The 19,530-nt window shown below is 40.8% G+C and overlaps 1 protein-coding gene and 2 long non-coding RNA genes across 3 annotated transcripts; 2 read left to right on the forward strand and 1 right to left on the reverse strand.

Moving 5' to 3' along the window:
- The first annotated feature begins 692 nt into the window (after positions 1-692).
- LOC111954201 (uncharacterized) lies at positions 693-4,912 on the forward strand. The gene is made up of 4 exons (XR_002875955.2): positions 693-1,584; positions 1,859-2,011; positions 2,178-2,230; positions 2,405-4,912. It is a non-coding gene; the product is annotated as an uncharacterized lncRNA (long non-coding RNA).
- Positions 4,913-8,931: 4,019 nt separating this feature from the next.
- On the reverse strand, positions 8,932-12,369 carry LOC111954305 (myristoylated alanine-rich C-kinase substrate). The gene is made up of 2 exons (XM_023973920.2): positions 11,978-12,369; positions 8,932-10,793 (listed from the first exon to the last, which is right to left on the reverse strand). The coding sequence occupies exons 1-2, from the start codon at positions 12,071-12,073 to the stop codon at positions 10,104-10,106; spliced, it is 786 nt and encodes a 261-aa protein (XP_023829688.1). The 5' UTR covers positions 12,074-12,369; the 3' UTR covers positions 8,932-10,103.
- Positions 12,370-13,109: 740 nt separating this feature from the next.
- Positions 13,110-14,411, forward strand: LOC111954306 (uncharacterized). Its single transcript, XR_002875965.2, has 2 exons — positions 13,110-13,677; positions 13,842-14,411. It is a non-coding gene; the product is annotated as an uncharacterized lncRNA (long non-coding RNA).
- The last annotated feature ends 5,119 nt before the right edge of the window (positions 14,412-19,530 follow it).

Genomic DNA, 19,530 nt, shown 5'->3' on the forward strand with positions numbered 1-19,530 from the left:
TCTGCTTCGCTCCCTTCACTCACCTCCAATTTCACCCCGACTGGTTCTGGTTCCATCCTCGGCTCCCTACGGTAAGCACGGGGAGTTGGCTCAGGTCTGAATCCTGACTCTGCCACACTCCCCGTGTGCCCCACCCCAAAACATTTTGGGGGCTGCCTCTCGTGTCTGCTTCGTTTCCGTGACTCCTGGTAGCAAAGTTGTTCCTCCCTCGCTACTTCAGCCTGTTTCCATGGCAGGGTCTTGTCCCCTGCCATCACCTCCTCCCATGTCCACGATGTCCTCCACTCACTTTTCTCCCGGGCCCAGGATCCCTGCTCCTCCTGGCCACGCTGCTTGGTCCTTTGGTGGCGGGATCTTCTGTTATGTCCGTCGTTAGAAGGAGACAAAGGCGCAGCGTGGTAAGCGTACATCTTTCTTTATTAAGATGAACACCAACAAAACAACAAAAGAATAAACAAATGTAAAGTTCTGCAGGGCTAGACAGCAACTGTGAAAAAACAAGATCCCACAAACTAGGGTGGAAAACAGGCTGCCTAAGTATGATTCCCAATCAGAGACAACGATAGACAGCTGCCTCTGATTGGGAACCATACCCAGCCAACAAAGAAATAGAAAACTAGAATGCCCACCCAAATCACACCCTGACCTAACCAANACGATAGACAGCTGCCTCTGATTGGGAACCATACCCAGCCAACAAAGAAATAGAAAACTAGAATGCCCACCCAAATCACACCCTGACCTAACCAAATAGAGAAATAAAAAGGCTCTCTAAGGTCAGGGCGTGACAAGTGCCTAGACCTGTATCCTGGAGGGAAAATATCAGGCCACTGAGACCTGTGTACTTTCATGGTTTACTTAATACAATTGAAAAAGAAAAAGAGAGCCCCACACCCTAGGAGTTCAGATGGAATGATTTTATATGCACAGTTTCTACAAACAAGCTGTACAAACAAGCTTTCTACAAACACTGCGGGTCACTAATTTATATACTTTAAAGGATTTACTTAACACCATGTCTTCTTTCCACCTGAAATATGGGATGGGTCTCAAGAGAAAATGCTATGTGGTCTCAACACTAGACAGGGGCTTTGTCCCAAATGGCACCCTACTCCCTACATAGTGCACTACTTTTGGCCAGTGCCCTGTTGTCCCTGGTCAAAAGCAGTAAACTATACAGGGAATAGGGTGCCATTTGGGACGCAAGCAGGGATAGTGCTGGTCCTGACATTCGGCTGCCTACAGGGAGCTGACTAAGCAGAATGTCATTGTTCCACCAAGTGTGTGAGGACATTAGAGCAGTCCCCGACAAAAATATATATTGGTCCACCAAAAGTTGTCTGTTCTTTCGACCAATTGATCGGTCAACTTTTTTAAATGTGTATTTTTCCATATATAGACATACCCTACGTGTTTTAATAAAATCAACTATACGCATTGTCCTTTGTTTGAGAACCCGTCTGTTTGAGAACCGGATGCTACCCTACGCCCCGGGAGTGGTGCAGATGCAGGCTATCCCTGAGGACGCCATCCCTGATGACACAGTGGACGAGGATACAGAGGACCCTGACAAACGCATGTCCAGTAAGACACGCCTCCTCTAACCCATCACATCCTCTGAACCATCTCATTGACCTTCCCTGTAAATACTCTCTGTTGCAGTTATATCACTCAGAGTGTTCCATTTCATTTGTAATTTTTTTGCCAGGATAGTAAACTCCACTGTTTTCCAGTGAGACCTTGGCTCCATTCATATTGTATCAGCGGCTGTATTTTCCATATTCAATCATATTGGATCCCATTTTGGATCCTATTGCCAGCAGCAGCATCTGAATGGTGACTTCCTGTCTCGTTTCAGTCAGTGCTTCAGACAAGAGGATAGCCTCCGATGAGGAGTTCTCTGACTCGGAGGACAAGGGACAAGGAGGAATGAGGAACGTGGCCGATAACAAAAAAGGAACGAAGCAGCCCCGGGTAGAGGAAGACAAAGAGCGAGAGGAGATGTAAGTTGGTGAGTATTCAGAACTTGGTTATCCTGAGTACAAACCTTGCAAGAGCACTGAGTTCAATGTGATAATAGAAAAGCACCTAGCAATATTTCATCCAAGTGGTGATAGCTTGATGTAATGCAGCTTGTGATGTAGCTTCCTAATGTATGTGTATATTTGTGCTGTTAGAGGTGAAAGAGGAGAAAGCAAAGGAAACAAGCACTGAGAAAACTGACACAAAGGTAAGAGTGACTGTGTTATCCATGCTAGTCTCTGCTATATTCACTTGTCAGGACTACACTTATAGTTGTAACATGCATTTATGATTTATTAGAGGTTGTCACAAATCTATTCAGACCTGACAGTGTCTTATGGAGGTGAAATGGCACTCTCATTTTTCCATCTGTTCTTTCTAGTGTGAAGAATGAGCAGACTAGTAGTGCCTGATTCAGCCACATGGTAGCACTGTGATCTCTCCATGGACAGTCCAGAGTGTGGCAGTCAGGGCAGCTCATCTCAGCTGATTCTACTCCCTCATGTCAGACTCCATAACTGAAGCATTATATTTATTGTCATTGATCTGTATCAAAGATCATTTCTTATATTGACAAGATGGTTGAGGGACCACTCTAGCAATGGAAATGCATGTCCTCAAAGATGGAAGGCAGGCAAGATCAGGTGGGACCATTCTAGCAATTTTATGAGAGGGCAGATACGCATGTGAACAACAGACAACTCTGATATAAAGTTGTTTTTTAAAAGTTGCCGAAATGCCACGTGCGTCCACTTATGTCAGTGCATTCGTAACAACCTAACGATTACACACCTTCTATATCAGGGATCATCGACTAGATTTAGCTGTGGGCCAAATGTTTTTTTCTTGAGCAGATGGTCATAGGGCCGGAACATAATTAGAAATAATTTGTAGACTACAAATTGACCACAAGAAGCCCAAAAATATTTTTTTTTACTAAAACATAATAATTTCTAATCTTGCTTATATTTGTACATGATCATGTGTCTATTGTCTATCCATGGGAATTCTTGGGAACAGATTTTTATCAGAGCTTTTATCCGTAAACTGCATAGTGGACCCAGTTATAGCGTTCTCTTTCTTTTCATCAATTTTTATCTTCATGTTTGATAAACACACCCCGTTAAAGCGACTTAGGCTAAAAAAATCTAACTAATTCTTAATTCTCCTGTGATTTGAAAATCCTTTTCCTGCAAAAGAATCAAGCATGGGCCTTGTGAGGAAAACTGGCGAAACAGCTGATTGGCTGCTGTTATAAATAAATGGACTGTCACGTTCTGACCTTAGTTCCTTTTTAATGGCTTTATTTTAGTTGGTCAGGGTGTGAGTTGGGGTGGGTATTCTATGTTGTTTTTCTATGTTTTGTTCTGTTGTTATATTTCTATGTGTTTGGCCTAGTACTGTTCTCAATCAGAGGCAGGTGTCAGTCGTTGTCTCTGATTGGGAGCCATATTTAGGTAGCCTGTTTTCTATTGTGTTTTGTGGGTGGTTGTTTCCTGTTTCAGTGTTTGCACCATACGGGACTGTTTCGGTTGTTTGTTTGTTTGTGTTTTGTTATTTTTTGTTCTGTGTTCATTTTGATTTATTAAAAATCTATTATGGACACTTACCACGCTGCACATTGGTCTGATCCTTGCTACTCCTCTTCAGATGAAGAGGAAATCCGTTACATGGACCGAAGGAATAAAAAAGGCAAAATCTAGGTATTTTCTTGATGCTATGACAGAGTCTGCTGGTGATCCCTCTAAATTCTGGAACACTGTTAACTCACTTAAACGAGGAAACTCCTTGACTTCCCTGCCGAAGCAAATTACATCGGAATCTGGGATCATCAGTGACCGAACTGAAATTTGTGATGTTTTTAAACTGTACGTGTTGTAAATGATATTACTAATGCTCTAGATAATAGAAAGTACTGTGCCGCCTTGTTCATAGATTTGTCTAAAGATTTTGACACTGTAGACCATGCGATACTTTTGGGTAAGATGTCGTTAATAGGACTGGGATCGGATGCCTGTCGTTGGTTTCATGACTATCTAAAGGATAGAAGTCAGGCTGTAAAAGTCGACGGCATCCAGTCGGAGCCATTGGAGTTGGTTAAAGGTGTCCAACAAGGTTCTATACTTGGTCCAATACTGTTTACTCTCTACATAAACAATATCGGTGATGAGATAAGAAAGTGTAAATTTCATTTATATGCTGATGACACTGCCATGTACTCTATCGCTTCAACGGCTGACCAAGCATTATCACTATTGGAGACAGATTTGAAGATATTACAAGGGTCTTTATTACAGCTGAAACATGTTTTAAATGCAAAGAAAACACATTTTATGATTTTTAATAGATTCAAAAAGTTGGTTGAAAATACACTTGCACGTACGAGCTTAGATGGCTCTCGAATTAATCAGGTCTCTGCATATAAATACTTAGGGATATGGTTGGATGATAAACTGTCTTTTAAAATGCATGTTGATGAACTTTGTAAACGGCTAAAAATCAAGCTAGGCTTCCTCTATAGAAACAGGACATGTTTGTCCTCTACAAATAGAAGACAAATTGTGCAAGGTTATACCTTTGTTGAAATAAAGGTATAATCATTTCCCAAATTAAAATCACTTGGAGCTGACTTATTGTTTTTACAGTCATGTCCAACAATAAAAAATAAAAAAAGTGTTTTTGGTTTTTTTATTGCTCAGAAAACTTGGGGGGGGGGAAATAAAACCCGCTGGCCGCCAGTTGGGGAACCCTGTTCTATTTGATCAAATAAATCTCARGTAGCAAATTAGAAATTACATTTTATGTTGACTAATTTCTACACTTTCTCATTGACCTCCATACAACAACGCCTAAATTCGTGGTCTTATTTTCATGGACAGATTTTAGGCAAAAAAAACACTACCTTCGCCTCATCCTCTCTATATGTCCTAGTTGTACGTTGTTGTGAAGATTTAGTTTCCTTTGTGTACTGTAACAGTTGATTTCTAGGATTCACAAAAACAACCTGGATTTGCTGTGCTTCCCTTTGGTACTCCTTGAATGCACTTATAGTGTGACGTGCTTTATCTTCTGAATGAAATATCCACCTTTTAATTAATGAAATGTTTTTAGAGAAGATTATGTGGGTGTTCCCGTAATTGAACCTACTATCATTTCATATTTGTTGAAAATGGGATATTTTGCATTTGCCAATTAAAACCTTTGTATACTAACGTTAATTCTTAGTGTGAATGTATGAATTGGAGTAGTTAGAAATCAGTTAAAGTATGTGCTAAATATGCTAAATCCACCATGATCATGTAAATGATTTATACCCATTGAGTCTTGAAGAATATACATTTTAAATGCCATGAGTTTAGGTCAAATGTAACCAACCCTATCATAATCCAATATATAAGGTTGTTTTACTCTATTATTTGTAAACAATGTACTGTATTTGCAAATATGCATAATGTACTATGTCAAATCTAAGATACAAAACCTACTAGAGATTTTTGTGGTTGATGCATTACATGGCAGCCACACGATGGCGTTATAACAAATAATACACAGGCCATTATTTTCATCAACACACACCTACAATTTAAACCGCCATTATTGCTAGCTAATACAACCTTGATCTTCGAGTTGTGTGGACTGTAGACCTGATGAACAGACAAAGTATATTTAGATTTTCAGTCCAGTAACTTACTAGTATTAGTGATTACATGCACCTGCAAGCGGGAAACGAGCGTGTGTGGATTTAAAAACTTGAGGAAGCTGGAGTAGCATGTGCACATGCTTTTTTGTGGCCTACCCATAGCTGTGGGAAGATGTTTTGGGTTGCGGCCTTCCACCCTCGCTTATATGGTGCTCTCACCAGGAATCATAAAGGCGTAGTTCACTGATTTGATTGAAAAAACACGACGACCGGAGTAATAAAGGCCTGTGACCACCAAAAAATGTTGGTAAAAAACAAATATATGGGCATGCTGCAGCACCCTCAGCACCTCTACTTCCTGCAACTATGGGCAACTAGAATTTGTTCTTAACTGACAATTTATGAGGCATGTATAACATGCTCTTCAGTTGTTGCAATTATTGCAATGTAGTATAACATAACTTGATACAGAATGATATATGCTACAATGTTGCAGCTCCCCAACTGCTCATTGAGTCATTTGCCAATTTCACTTTACTTGGAACCTGTTGCACAGGCCACTGTGTCACGTTCTGACCATAGTTCTTGTGTGTTGTGCTTGTTTTAGTGTTGGTCAGGACGTGAGCTGGGTGGGCATTCTATGTTGTGTGTCTAGTTTGTCTGTTTCTGTGTTCGGCCTAATATGGTTCTCAATCAGAGGCAGCTGTCAATCGTTGTCCCTGATTGGGAATCATATATAGGTGGCTTGTTTTGTGTTGGGGATTTGTGGGTGGTTGTTTCCTGTCTTTGTGTTTTCTATGCACCAGCTAGGACTGTATCGGTTTGCCACATTTATTATTTTGTATTTGTTAAGTGTTCACGTTTATCGTTCGTATTAAACATGTTGAGCACTGGCTACGCTGCGTGTTGGTCTGATCCCTGTTATACCCCCTCTTCTAGTGAAGAGAGGGAAGGCTGCCGTTACACACTGCCACAGTTTTGACCAAGAAGCCACAATCTTCATGAGGTAGTAGGTAAACTAGGCTAATATGAAATCTTTCCTATTTCTGCAGCAAATGAACAGGAACAGATGCCAAATGACTAGTCAGTTGTGAAATAGGCCTTTCCTTGGAAAGGTTTGCACCCAATGCATCTGACATCAAAATATGTTTTGTGTCTGCAACACCATTCATTGAGTCTCTGAAGCTGAAGAGCATGGTAACAGGTTAATGAACACCTCCTTACAGAATATATGGCCCATATAAGCTACAATAGAAACTAACATATATAATGTTAACACTGTAGCCGGGCCTTCTACTGCCAGGTGTTAACCCAGCTACTGTAAAATAGGTACATTTTAGTCTCTAAACATGGGCACCTTGGGAACTTTGACTAGGTTACTTGTGAGCTAACCTGGCCGGGAGGGAGCCCTGGCCCTGAAACAAAATCTGTGATAAGCATATTGCATTGTCCAAGTGTAGCTTCAAACCACCGTATTGATGGTTTCTTTTAATGTTTTGGGTGGGTCTGCGATTGATTCATTGTTCAACGTCATTGCAAAGTATTGAGTCTGCAGTGACGGTCTCTTGCTAGAGCAATGAGCTGCTCAATAGAGCTGCACTGACATTTTTTTAATTTTCAGTTGGCATTGTACCAGTCAGAGAATAACTATTGTTCTACAATCTCACACCAGTCAAAATACAATTAGTGAACGTAGTTAATGTCAGTGACGTAGGCAGCATCTGATGTTGAGGTGGAATAGCACTCTAATAGTGGAACTTGCAATGAACAAAACCTGATCCCTGTGACAAACACATGTACAGTGCATTCTGAAAGTATTCAGACCCCTTGACTTATTTCACATTTTGTTACATTACAGCCTTATTCTAAAAATGATTAAGTTGTTTTTCCCCCCCTCAAATCTACAGACTATACCCCATAATGACAATACAAAAACAGGTTTAGACATTTACATAAGTATTCAGACCCTTTACTTTGCTGAAGCACCTTCGGCAACGATTACAGCCGTGAGTCTTCTTGGGTATGACGTTAATAAGTTTGGCACACGTATTTGGGGAGCTTCTCCCATTCTTCTCTGCAGAGCCTCTCAAGCTCTGTCAGGTTGGATGGGGAGCGTCGCTGCACAGCTATTTTCAGGTTTCTCAAGAGATGTTTGATCGGTTTTCAGTCCGGTGCCACATTTCCTCCAGAAGTGACGCTTGGCATTCAGGCCAAAGAGTTTAATCTTGGTTTCATCAGACCAGAGAATCTTGTCTGATTGGTGGAGTCCTGCAGAGATGGTTGTCCTTCTGGAAAGTTCTCCCATCTCCACAGAGGAACTCTGGAGCTCTGTCACTCCCTGACCAAGGCCCTTCTCCCCCGATTGCTCAGTTTGGCTGGGCGGACAGTTCTAGGTAAAGTCTTGGTGGTTCCAAACTTCTTCCATTTAAGAATTTTGGAGGAAACTGTGTTCTTCAATGCTGCATGATTTTTTTGCTAGCCTTCCCCAGATCTGTGCCTCAACACAAGCCTGTCTCTGAGCTCTACAGACAATTCCTTCAACGTTATTTCTTGGGTTTTACTTTGACATGCACTGTCAACTGTGAGACCTTATATAGACAGGTGTCTGCCTTTCCAAATCATGTCCAATCAATTGTATTTACCACAGGTGGACTCCAATCGTTGTAGAAACAGTTCAAGGATGATCAATGGAAACAGGATGCACCTGAGCTCAATTTCAAGTCTCATAGCAAAGGGTCTGAATACTTACGTAAATTGTGTGTGTAGATTGATGAGGAAAACAATGAATTTAATCCATGTTAGAATGAGGCTGTAACAATCAAGTGTGGAAAAGTCAAGGGGTCTGAATACTCTCCAAAGGCACTGTATTCAGGTCCATACTTGCTTTTAAAAAGCTTTGAACAAGTTAGACCTAGTTTATGTTAGTTGTAATGTGAGATTAAATATATTTGGCCAAACAATTGAGGAGTCCATGTTGGACTTTTGTAGACCGAGGGGCATTGACACTGGCTGTGATCAGCTGTAACAGTATAAATTAAAATCCTAGGCAAAACCATCTTGGTGTTGTTGCTTAAGGCAAGGTGCTTCTGCAAACATACCGTAACATTTGAGTATGTAGAAAAGGCAGTTAACCTGAATACACTACTGTTAACACACTTGTATCCAATGATGACAAGTCTTCACTTAGCTGTTGAAATTACTCAATTTACCACCTCCATCTTTACAGTTAACTGAACAAAAATTGGTTAAATGAAAACACAGATGCTGCACAAATTTTATTCACATTTATTTTTGCTTTTAGTGTGCTCACAGAAAATTAGAACACCTTAAGCAGGAGTTTAATAGCAATTTTTGTAAGCAAAGTTACATTCCATCTCTAAGTCAAATTGGTAAAACCTTCTCCAGTATTTACAAAAGAAAAGAAAGAGACAAGATGCTACACAAACATTGCATCTGATAGAGATTCCTTAATTCGTCAAAGACCACTGAAAAGCATTGTCTGCTGTAATCAAAACATACCACAGTATATAAACAGTAACCATTCCACTTATCACAGCTTGGTTGAGTTCAAAATTGCTTAAAAGGTCTTCCAGGATGAATTTGTTTCCGTTATCTTACAAAAATGAGCGGGTGGAAAAAGAGCTGCAAACTTCATGTGCTTCTTGAGATCAAGATTTCATTTGTACAATAATCACAGTTAAAAACACCCCGCCTATACATACTTACACTTTATTAAGGTCATAAAACCAGCAATAAACAATAAAGCCTATACAACTTGTATTTCTACTGAATCACTGACTGGTACAGCTAATGAGAAGTGAAAAGCTCCTATGATTTCTTTTAAATGACTTCCTAAACCTAACTCTGGGAATTTAATATTTTGTCTCATAGTATAAATGACTTAGTGTTGTAAATCGCATGGTACTCTCGTGGTACACAGATGTTGGTCGTTTCATTCAAAATTTTTAAGATTACTCTTTACATCAGTCTGTGGCACAATTTTGCCACCTTCTATTCCATCCCCTGCCCACCCCAAATCCCCTTCATTTACAACTCAACTTTTCCCCACCTCCTTCATACCATGGGGATGTCCATACATTGACAAGTTTACATTTTGTATAAAAATGCAAAACCAAAAACATTTAATACTGATGCAAAAAATATATGGCAGAGTGTGGATGTATTCTTTCTGTAGTATTACATTTAAGCCACCCACCTCTGCCCGTTGGAATGGTAGTAACAATGGACCGAGACAGGTTTTGTGGAGGGGGAAGGGAAAACCAAAAAAAGGAAAGCTTTAAAATATCCCTGGTTGTAGACAAGTTCTCCAAAGCCATCAATTGGCACCACTCCAACATACAAACAGGGAAATGTTCTTTGATTATCTTTTTTTCTCCTTTTTAAATTTTAATTTATTCTGTTTTGCTATGAGTTTCCAGCTTTACTCAACAGCAGCTTCTGCAGTAACGGGGGCTTCTGGACTGGATGCAGCCTCTGTTGCAGGTGCAGCCTCCTCCGAGATGGGTGCCTCCTCTGCAGCAGCAGGCTCGGCTGGCTTCTCATCTGCTTTAGGCTCCTCAGTGGCTTGGGCTACCTTGGCCTCCTCAGCGGGGGCTGCTGCTGTTTCCTCAGGCTTGGCCTCTGCAGGGCTAGCTGCTTCCTTAGCCTCCTCCTCAGCAGCAGCGGGTGCAGCCTCTCCCTCAGCAGGCTTGGCCTCCTCACCCTCTGCCGTGACCTCTGGGGCCTCGGCTGTCTCAGCCTTGGCCTCCTCAGTGGACACAGCAGCCTCCTCACCCTCTGCCCCATCGCCAGTCTCCTTTTTGGTCTTCCTGAAGGAGAAGCCGCTGAGCTTGAAGGACTTTTTGAATGAGAAGCGCTTCTTCTTCTTTTTGGGGGTCTCGTTGCTGGTTGAAGCCGTGGCTCCCTCCGGCTTGGTGGCCTCACCCTCGGCTGCTGGAGACACAATCTCTGCATTCTCTGTCTTCACCCCATCTACTGCCGCCACTTCTGCCGGTGCAGCCTCCTCTTTTGGAGCCTCCTCAGCTGTTGTGCTGCCATTGGCCTGCACCTCTTTGCCTGCCTCGGCAGCTGCAGGAGAGGCATCCCCATTCACTTTCAAATGGCCATTTTCCTAAAGAGAAATTGAAGTCTTATCATACAAGAAGCAAACGTGGAAATATAACGTGTGGCATGGACCATTGCCACACAGTTACACAAGGGGCAGTAGACACCACAAATTCAACTGAGACCAAAGCATACAGCCTCATCTCAAGTTTTTACCTGTTTAGTATCACTGGGCTTTCAGGAACGCGCGGCGGTAATTACTTTGCGATTTACGAATTCAACACAATTTTTTTGCGATTCGTGATTGAAACATTTTCRCACTAATCACAAGCGAGAATGAGCCGATTCCAGCAATGACGGAGGCAATGTTTCGGGTGTTTCACTAGGGGGCGATGCGCCTCTGCCAGTCTCTCCAATACCGAGGCACCAACGCAAAGCAGCTGCTCATTAAAACAGCAGATGCTCATTAATACACCCGACTACGCAGAGCAAAGTCTAGATGGATATCTCAAAAAACTACACAGAACCTTCAAGCAGTATTTTTTTTTGGTTGAAATATCGCGTTCATAAATACCACCCTTTCCAACACTTATTATAAGATCTACAGGACGGGCGCATTATTCGAATATGGCTCCCCTGCCTTCAGTGTCATAGTAACCGTCCCTGCTCTCTACTCGAGCATCTGTAACAAAAGGCGAGGTGATGTTAGCTGACCGTGGCAAGCCATTGTTGGCGTCGTGCATCTCCCCCATTCACTTACCGATAGCATCAAGTTATTACATTTGTGCTCAGTTTTAAATATGATTTTGATTCAAAACATAATCGATCCAATTGCCATTTAACAATACATGGCTACCTATGGACCAACCCTACAATGTGATACCAATTCCCAATGTCTCACAATCGGACATTTCAAACAAAGGCTGTAACCCCATTATCGGTGTGGAAATCCCCACATCGCAAATGAGTCAATGAAAACGAGTGTTTAATTTACATTTGTCTCCAAATAATTATTCAAATCAGTTTGTCTTAATATATTTTTTAGAAATTACATTTCAACTCAATGATCAAATGTTAGATTAAATAGTACTGATTATATAGAACATGTAGACTTATGAATCAATGTTTTCCCATCGTGGTCGTTTGCTCCAACAGCCCGGCGTGCGTCTCCATAAGTGCCCACAATAACGCAGAGAGAACTTTTACGCAAACCAACGGTATACATATATTTCCTTTAACAAACGCAATTACCTGTCCATTGGTCTTGGTTGGTGAAGCGGCAGCCTCTCCAGGCTTTTCAACCGCGGTTTCGCCATTTGCAGCTGTCTTGGAGAATTGCGCTCCCATGCTTTCGCTCCAACAAAGAAACTCAACAGATCCAAAAAAAAACGAACAAAGACCACTAGCCTCTTTTTTAAACGCAAGCTCTTTGCGAAGGTTCCTCTTTGAAAAGTTTACTGGAGAAGCAATCAAAGTCCAGTCGCAGTGAACAAAATGGGAAAATGTCAGAAGAAAACCTGCCAACTGAAGAGAAGTAATAAAAAATCCCAGATTTGTGGCTTTCGCTGTAGACAGGGTGGAAAATGGAGAAATTTCCCTTGTTGCTAATAAGATGCGGAGTCCAACGCCCAAGTGCACAGATGAATGAGCATTCCGAGCGATGACGGCATCCGCGCTCAGATCCAGCCAATCAGAGTCCTCACACAGAAAGTGGGCAAGGCTTAAAAACGAGTCAAACAATGGATTTTTTTCAGATTGTAACAAATATGAAAAATATTATCTTGCCGCGGCAACAAATTTTACTTTCAAAATCACAAAATAAAAAAAAGTCGACCGAGAATGTAATTTGGGCAATTATGGTGCATACAGAGGTTTGAAATAGGTTCTAATCACTCATAACAAAGTCATACCTAATTATTGATTAATAATGATACATTTGTAAGGGTGACATTATTGTTTGTAACAATTTCATCTCAATTATGTAATGTGAATATGAGGAATCGGCATTTGCGTTAGGTAGAAATTGGTGTTTGGCTTTTTGGCTCAGTGAGCTCGAGCAGGCACCACTTTCAGAACGTGCTCTGAATACAGCCAGATTCACTTGAAACAGACAGTGTTCATAGAAGGTATATTTAGTGGCGGCTGTTTTTCATATTGAAAAAATACTGCTTATGTGAGAATCAAATATTGATAAAAATGCACATTTCAACCTTTTGCCATCTTGTAAGAAATACATTTCAAGTCACAATATGCACCACATTTAAGTTACGTTTATATATTTTTTAATTTAAGATGTTTATTTTTAATAAAGATACCGTCGAATGGATTGCATCATTCGGTGTATTCTACAGTATATAAAACGTCAGTTAGGATATTAATAATGAGCAATTATGGTGCAGGGTTTTCCCCTCAATGCACACCGTGTGTATACACAATAAATTGAACGAATAATATTTTAGTGTCCCGTTATGCCTATCAAATGAAACGAGAGGGAGGGGCGACAGGCTTAAATTAAAGCTATATAAAATGCAATAGCCTTGGCTACTAAATACATGTTTAAAGTCAGGGGGTTCAAAAACGTTGCTGTGGAAATTCTAAAATGTCTTGACAACATGGTCTAACTGTACTTTTCCCTCATTGATTGCAATACTTATTGGCAGTGATATATATGTAGTCTATTGAAATAATCGTATTTGGATTTATTGAACACATTTTCTTTTTTTCTCCTATTGTCTTGTCGCTCGGAATCATCATGTTTCCATGGTAATCTGACTGGCAAAACTGATGTCAAAGCTTCAGGGAGAGGCGAGTAGTAGACTTGCACAAAGCTTTCAGCGCACGGTCAGCGTCTCAGCAGTGTAGTGTCATTCGAACGCGGTATGCAAAACTCCACGGAATCTTGAGGATGGTGAATGAGAGAACTCATTATTGAGCGTACTAGAGCACAAATGGTGGGTGGTGAGTTGTATTTTCGTAAAGTTAGGTCTTCGGATATTTTATTACAGTCAGCGGCCGTGTTCGAGATAATAAAAACGTAATGCATCATGGGTAAATTGTGACTGACTGATGTACAAGTAATAATGAGTAGTTATTTATGATGCAATTTTCTTTGTAGATCTGTCAGTCGGCTATCGCCTGCACTGTCGCCTGCAATGTCGAACAAGCCCAATGAGAAGGACATGATGCGGCGATTCAATTGTCATAAGTGGAGACTGACTGCAATGTAAGGCCAAATCATTCAGGGGATCTACTATGCTGAAGACACCCCTAGTTGACTGATTGCGGAAGTTGCATACTTTTGGCATTATGCACAACTTTTTGGAGGCTAATTTGGAACCCAAGTGGTCACCATTCTGCTTTTCTTCTCTGCTTTTCCAAGACACATTAGCTGGACTGAAATATACTTTTACTGTATTGAAGACCTAGTTCAATATATGTTATCTTGTGAAATATGTTGGAGATGTTTATTTAGTGAACTTATAAGATAAAGTTAAACCTTGATGTGTTTTTGCCTTACTTTGCAAGCCATATTGGTTTGTGTAAGGATCCAGAAATATTATGCATGATATGATTTATCATTAGTGTGTATGTCTGTCATTTTGTCTTGCATTCATTTTGCAAGTTGCCATATTTCCATTGTGAAGATGTGTGGTAACAAAAGCACAGTAAAGATGACCATCTCCTATTCACACTTCCCTGTCTGGGCATGGTTCTGCAAAATAGTTTGTCCACAGTTTCATAGTTGTGGTGTTACACAAACACACACACACATTCCCCAAGTTGGACAAATAACTTATGGCACTTTGCTTATTTCACTTATCTGAGAGATAGGAATGGTGACAAATGATGGGTGAAGACTTTCTCTTCTCGGGTGACAGGTCAGGGGCAAAGAGCCTTTCAGGGTCAGTGATAAAACTGATAGCCATTCTCTCTCTCCCTGCACATTCCTTTCTCAACAGCTCCCCTTGGAAGAATTCTGCTAAAATATCCTCTGTGTACAACGTAGAACAACAAATAATGCATGCAGAGCAGAATTAGGCCGATACCCGCTAATTATCAAAATCCAGAAAAGAGCCGTTAAATTCTACAACCACCTAAAAGGAAGCGATTCCCAAACCTTCCATAACAAAGCCATCACCTACAGAGAGATTAACCTGGAGAAGATTCCCCTAAGCAAGCTGGTCCTGGGGCTCTGTTCACAAACACAAACACACCCCACAGAGCCCCAGGACAGCAACACAATTAGACCCAACCAAATCATGAGACAACAAAAAGATAATTACTTGACACATTGGAAATAAATAATTAATTCCTGACCACTGTGACGGACCCAAACTTAAGGAAAGCTTTGACTATGTACAGACTCAGTGAGCATAGCCTTGCTATTGAGAAAGGCCACCGTAGGCAGACCTGGTTCTCAAGAGAAGACAGGCTATGTGCACACTGCCCACAAAATGAGGTGTAAACTGAGCTGCACTTCCTAACCTCCTGCCCAATGTATGACCATATTAGAGACACATATTTCCCTCAGATTACACAGATCCACAAAGAATTAGAAAACAAACCCAATTTTAATAAACTCCCATATCTACTGGGTGAAATACCACAGTGTGCCATCACAGCAGCAATATTTGTGACCTGTTGCCACAAGAAAAGGTTAACCAGTGAAGAACACCATTGTAAATACAACCCATATTTATACTTATTTATTTTCCCTATTGTACTTTAACCATTTGTACATCGTTAAAACACTGTATATATACCTAATATGACATTTGTAATGTCTTTGTTATTTTGGAACTTCTGTGAGTGTAATGTTTACTGTTCATATTTATTGTTTATTTCACTTTTGTATATTATCTACTTCACTTGCTTTGGCAATGTTAACATATGTTTCCCATGCCAATACAGCCCCTTGAATTGAATTGAAAGAGCAGTGTGTTGGGTGAGATGACATATCACAGTAAACACTGTGGCAGCCAATCAGGAGCTACAGCCACTTAGAGTAGTCACTCAGCTACACTCTTGAGCTCAGAGTCTCCCCCTTGTCACTCTCTCAGCTAAATGATGGTTTAACAAGCCCCAGTCGTTTTGGCAGTGGTGGAGAGGGGAGGAGGAGGGAGGGGGGTTCTGCAGAAGGGAGGAAGTGGTCTCCCGAAAGTTTCAGTTACTCACAGCACAGGCTTGTTGACATCTAGTGATTGGCCCTAGGGGGAAGTGAGTGTTCAAAAAGGTACAAGGTTTGCAGTGCAATTGCAGCACCAAAATACAGTCAACTGTACTCTCTTGTATGAGCCTGATAAAGAAATCAAATCAAATTGCATTGGTCACATACACATGGTTAGCAGATGTTATTGCGAGTGTAGCGAAATGCTTATGCTTCTAGATCCGACAATTTAGCAGTATCTAACATGTAATATCTAACAATTCCACAACAAAACCTAATACATACAATCAAATATAGGAATGGGATGAGAATATATAAGTATAAAGTATATGGATGAGCAGTGACAGAGCGGCTAAGATGCAATAAATAGTAAAGAATATATAGTGAAGGATACAGTATACAGTATATACACTACCGTTCAAAAGTTTGGGGTCACTTAGAAATGTCCTTGTTTTTGAAAGAAAAGCATATTTTTTGTCCATTAAATTAACATCAAATTGATCAGAAATACAGTGTAGACATTGTTAATGTTGTAAATGACTATTGTAGCTGGAAACGGCAGATCTTTCATGGAATATCGACATAGGCGTACAGAGGCCCATTATCAGCAACCATCACTCCTGTGTTCCAATGGCACGTTGTGTTAGCTAATCCAAGTTTATCATTTTAAAAGGCTAATTGATCATTAGATAACCCTTTTGCAAGTATGTTAGCACAGCTGAAAACTGTTGTTCTGATTAAAGAAGCATTAAAACTGATCTTCTTTAGACTAGTTGAGTATCTGGAGCATCAGCACTTGTGGTTTCGATTACAGGCTCAAAATGGCCAGAATCAAATAACTTTCTTCTGAAACTCAGCAATTTAGCAATTGCGCTAATGTTAGTTTGTAACTTCCTTCAAACTACACAGAGACATAAAAATGGTATCCACAAGTTCATCTGGCTCTGGAAAAGTAGATAAAGGGCTTCATTGCCAAAATCCCGAAGTATACCTTTAATATATAGTGATAACAATCTGTAATATCTAGCTTTCTGTTAACAACAGCACCAAAGTATGACCAGAATCACTGAAATTCTCTGAATACAGATCCACACTCTGTCACGCCCTGACCTTAGTTCTTTTTTTATGTCTCTATTTTGGTTTGGTCAGGGCGTGAGTTTGGGTGGGCATTCTATGTTTTTGTTCTATGTTTTCTGTTTCTATGTGTTTGGCCGGGTGTGGTTCTCAATCAGAGGCAGCTGTCTATCGTTGTCTCTGATTGAGAACCATACTTAGGTATCCTTTTCCCACCTGTGGTTTGTGAGTAGTTGTTTCCTGTTTTGTGTTGTTGCACCTTTCAGGACTGTTTCGATTTTCGTTTCTTACATTCACTTTGTTATTTTGGATTTTGGTGTTCAGTTATAATAAATTAACATGGACACTTACCACGCTGCGTTTTGGTCCCATCTTTCCTGTTCCTCAGATGAAGAAGATCGTTAAACACTCTCTTTGTTTTCTTTTTTTACTTCCCTGTTTCTTATTGGTTCTGTCAATGTTGACTTTTTTTCTATTGCCTCATAGGAAAACATTCAATAGCCTTGCTCTGAGCATTTCTTCAGCATTTAGGAATGCAATAATTAATTTGTTTAGGGTCAATGTTGTGTAACGGCACTGAGGGCAGGAGGAAGCAGAGAGGTGAAGGCACTGGGCGATGGAGGGAGAACTGTGAATAGCTGCACACAAAACACCAGGGAGGAGCCTGGTGACCTGGCTGAATAGGACAGGGACATGAGGTGAAAGGAACCTCTTTAAAACTCAATCTGCCCAACCGTAAATGTTAGTCCACACAGCTTTTCCACCACCATTACAGGAATCCTATTAGTTGTGCTCATTGTGTCCTCCACTCAACCTCAATGGTTAAACTAATATTTGTCCATGTAGTTGTACCAACAAAAGGTACAGGAACCAGACACCCCAGTGTGCACAAAAGATGTGGAAATATAATACTCCATTTCATAAGCCTGAGTTTTTTTGTGTGAGGTAGAGGAGGAACAGCTTCTGCTGGGCTAGTAATTGCAGGTCTCCACTCCCCTCTGTGGATCTGGACTTGATTCCTGCTCCCGTTGCTTTGTTTCTTCCTCTGCACCACTACCCCACCCCCCTGGGTGCATTGGGGGAATATCTCCTTCTGTTTTGGGTGTGCCTCTGTGCTGACACAGATGGCGATTCAAGCCCCTGCATTTCAAACACCACAGTGTGCTAGCCTAGCTTATCTCTCACAGCGACTCCACACTCCACATGGATGGCTTTTATTTATCCACCAGATCACATTCTGAAACATAAGTAGTAAGATATGTGACATTTTTAAAGCCCTGGTTTCTGCCATCTTGTTGAAGCATTTAAGCAGCGGGACTGGGTGTGCATGCGACATGGTTTTACCCTCCCTCTCCACTCCCCTATCCCCTGGGACCCATCACATGCAGGGCCTGTTAACTATCCCCTCAGCCTCTTCACATCTGTGAGTGGGAGCAGCGCGACACCGGAAGGAACACCATTCAATTGTTGTTATGGAAATGCTTCTATTATGCAAGTGAATTACATTTGTGTTTTACTGCAAAGTGTTTTTGGAATTATGTTAATGTTTTATATTCCCCACAGTGCGACAATGTATGAAATTCACTGGAAAAACAAAGTCCCAGTGCTCCCAAGTGTGACTTAAATGCATAATTGTATTTAGGTGTTTACATATTAATGATCTTGGTAAACATTCAAGTACTCCACAGATATGGCTCTTTTGCAACTTGTGGATCAAATCTTTCAAGCCCTGAACAACAATGAATACGCTCTTGGCATTTTGATTTATTTATCCAAAGAGTTTGACATGGATGATCATGAAATATTACTTTCTAAATTGCATTGTTACAATTTTCATGATTATACACATAATTGGCTATATAGTTATGTTTATGGTAGAGAACAATGTGTTTATGCAAATGCCTGTGCATCTACCAGAGCCAAGATATCCTGTGGCGTGCCACAGGGTTGGATAATTGGACCGTTGTTATTCCTAATCTATATCAATGACCTTGCTGCTGTGTCTTCTACCGTACTTCCCATTTCTCTTTGCTGATGACACCAATTAGATTTTATCACACAAGAATTTTGATTCACTAATTAATGAAGCCAACTCAGGCATTGCCAAATGTTATGAATGGTTCAATATATTGTTTATTGTCATCAATTTGTCATCTCTTAATCTCTGGTTAAATGACTGAAAATAGTGAGTGTGTGTGTGGGCATGGGCAAATGGAAGCAATAGTTACACAATCCCAAGCTGATGTAAAATGTTTCTCATTAGTACAGGAGGAAACAGTCGCTCCCATTCAACCTTAAAGCATGAAAGCATTCCATCCACACATCCTTGAAAGAGACCTCATTATTATTCACCTTGAATGCTGAAGCATCTATCAACGGTATCTTTCACAAGCAGCCAGATAGCAGAAGGGATCAGGCTCAGTCAGATCAATTGTGCTTCTCTGATCAGTGACACTAAGATGGCCCTCTCCTATGACTGATGGAGAGTACACCGCCACCCCTTATGGAGAGATACAATTGATTAAAAGCAGGCCCTGGGGTTTGGAGTGGAGAGTGGTGGTGG

This window comes from Salvelinus sp. IW2-2015, linkage group LG28, assembly GCF_002910315.2.
Source record: "Salvelinus sp. IW2-2015 linkage group LG28, ASM291031v2, whole genome shotgun sequence".
Taxonomy (NCBI): domain Eukaryota; kingdom Metazoa; phylum Chordata; class Actinopteri; order Salmoniformes; family Salmonidae; genus Salvelinus; species Salvelinus sp. IW2-2015.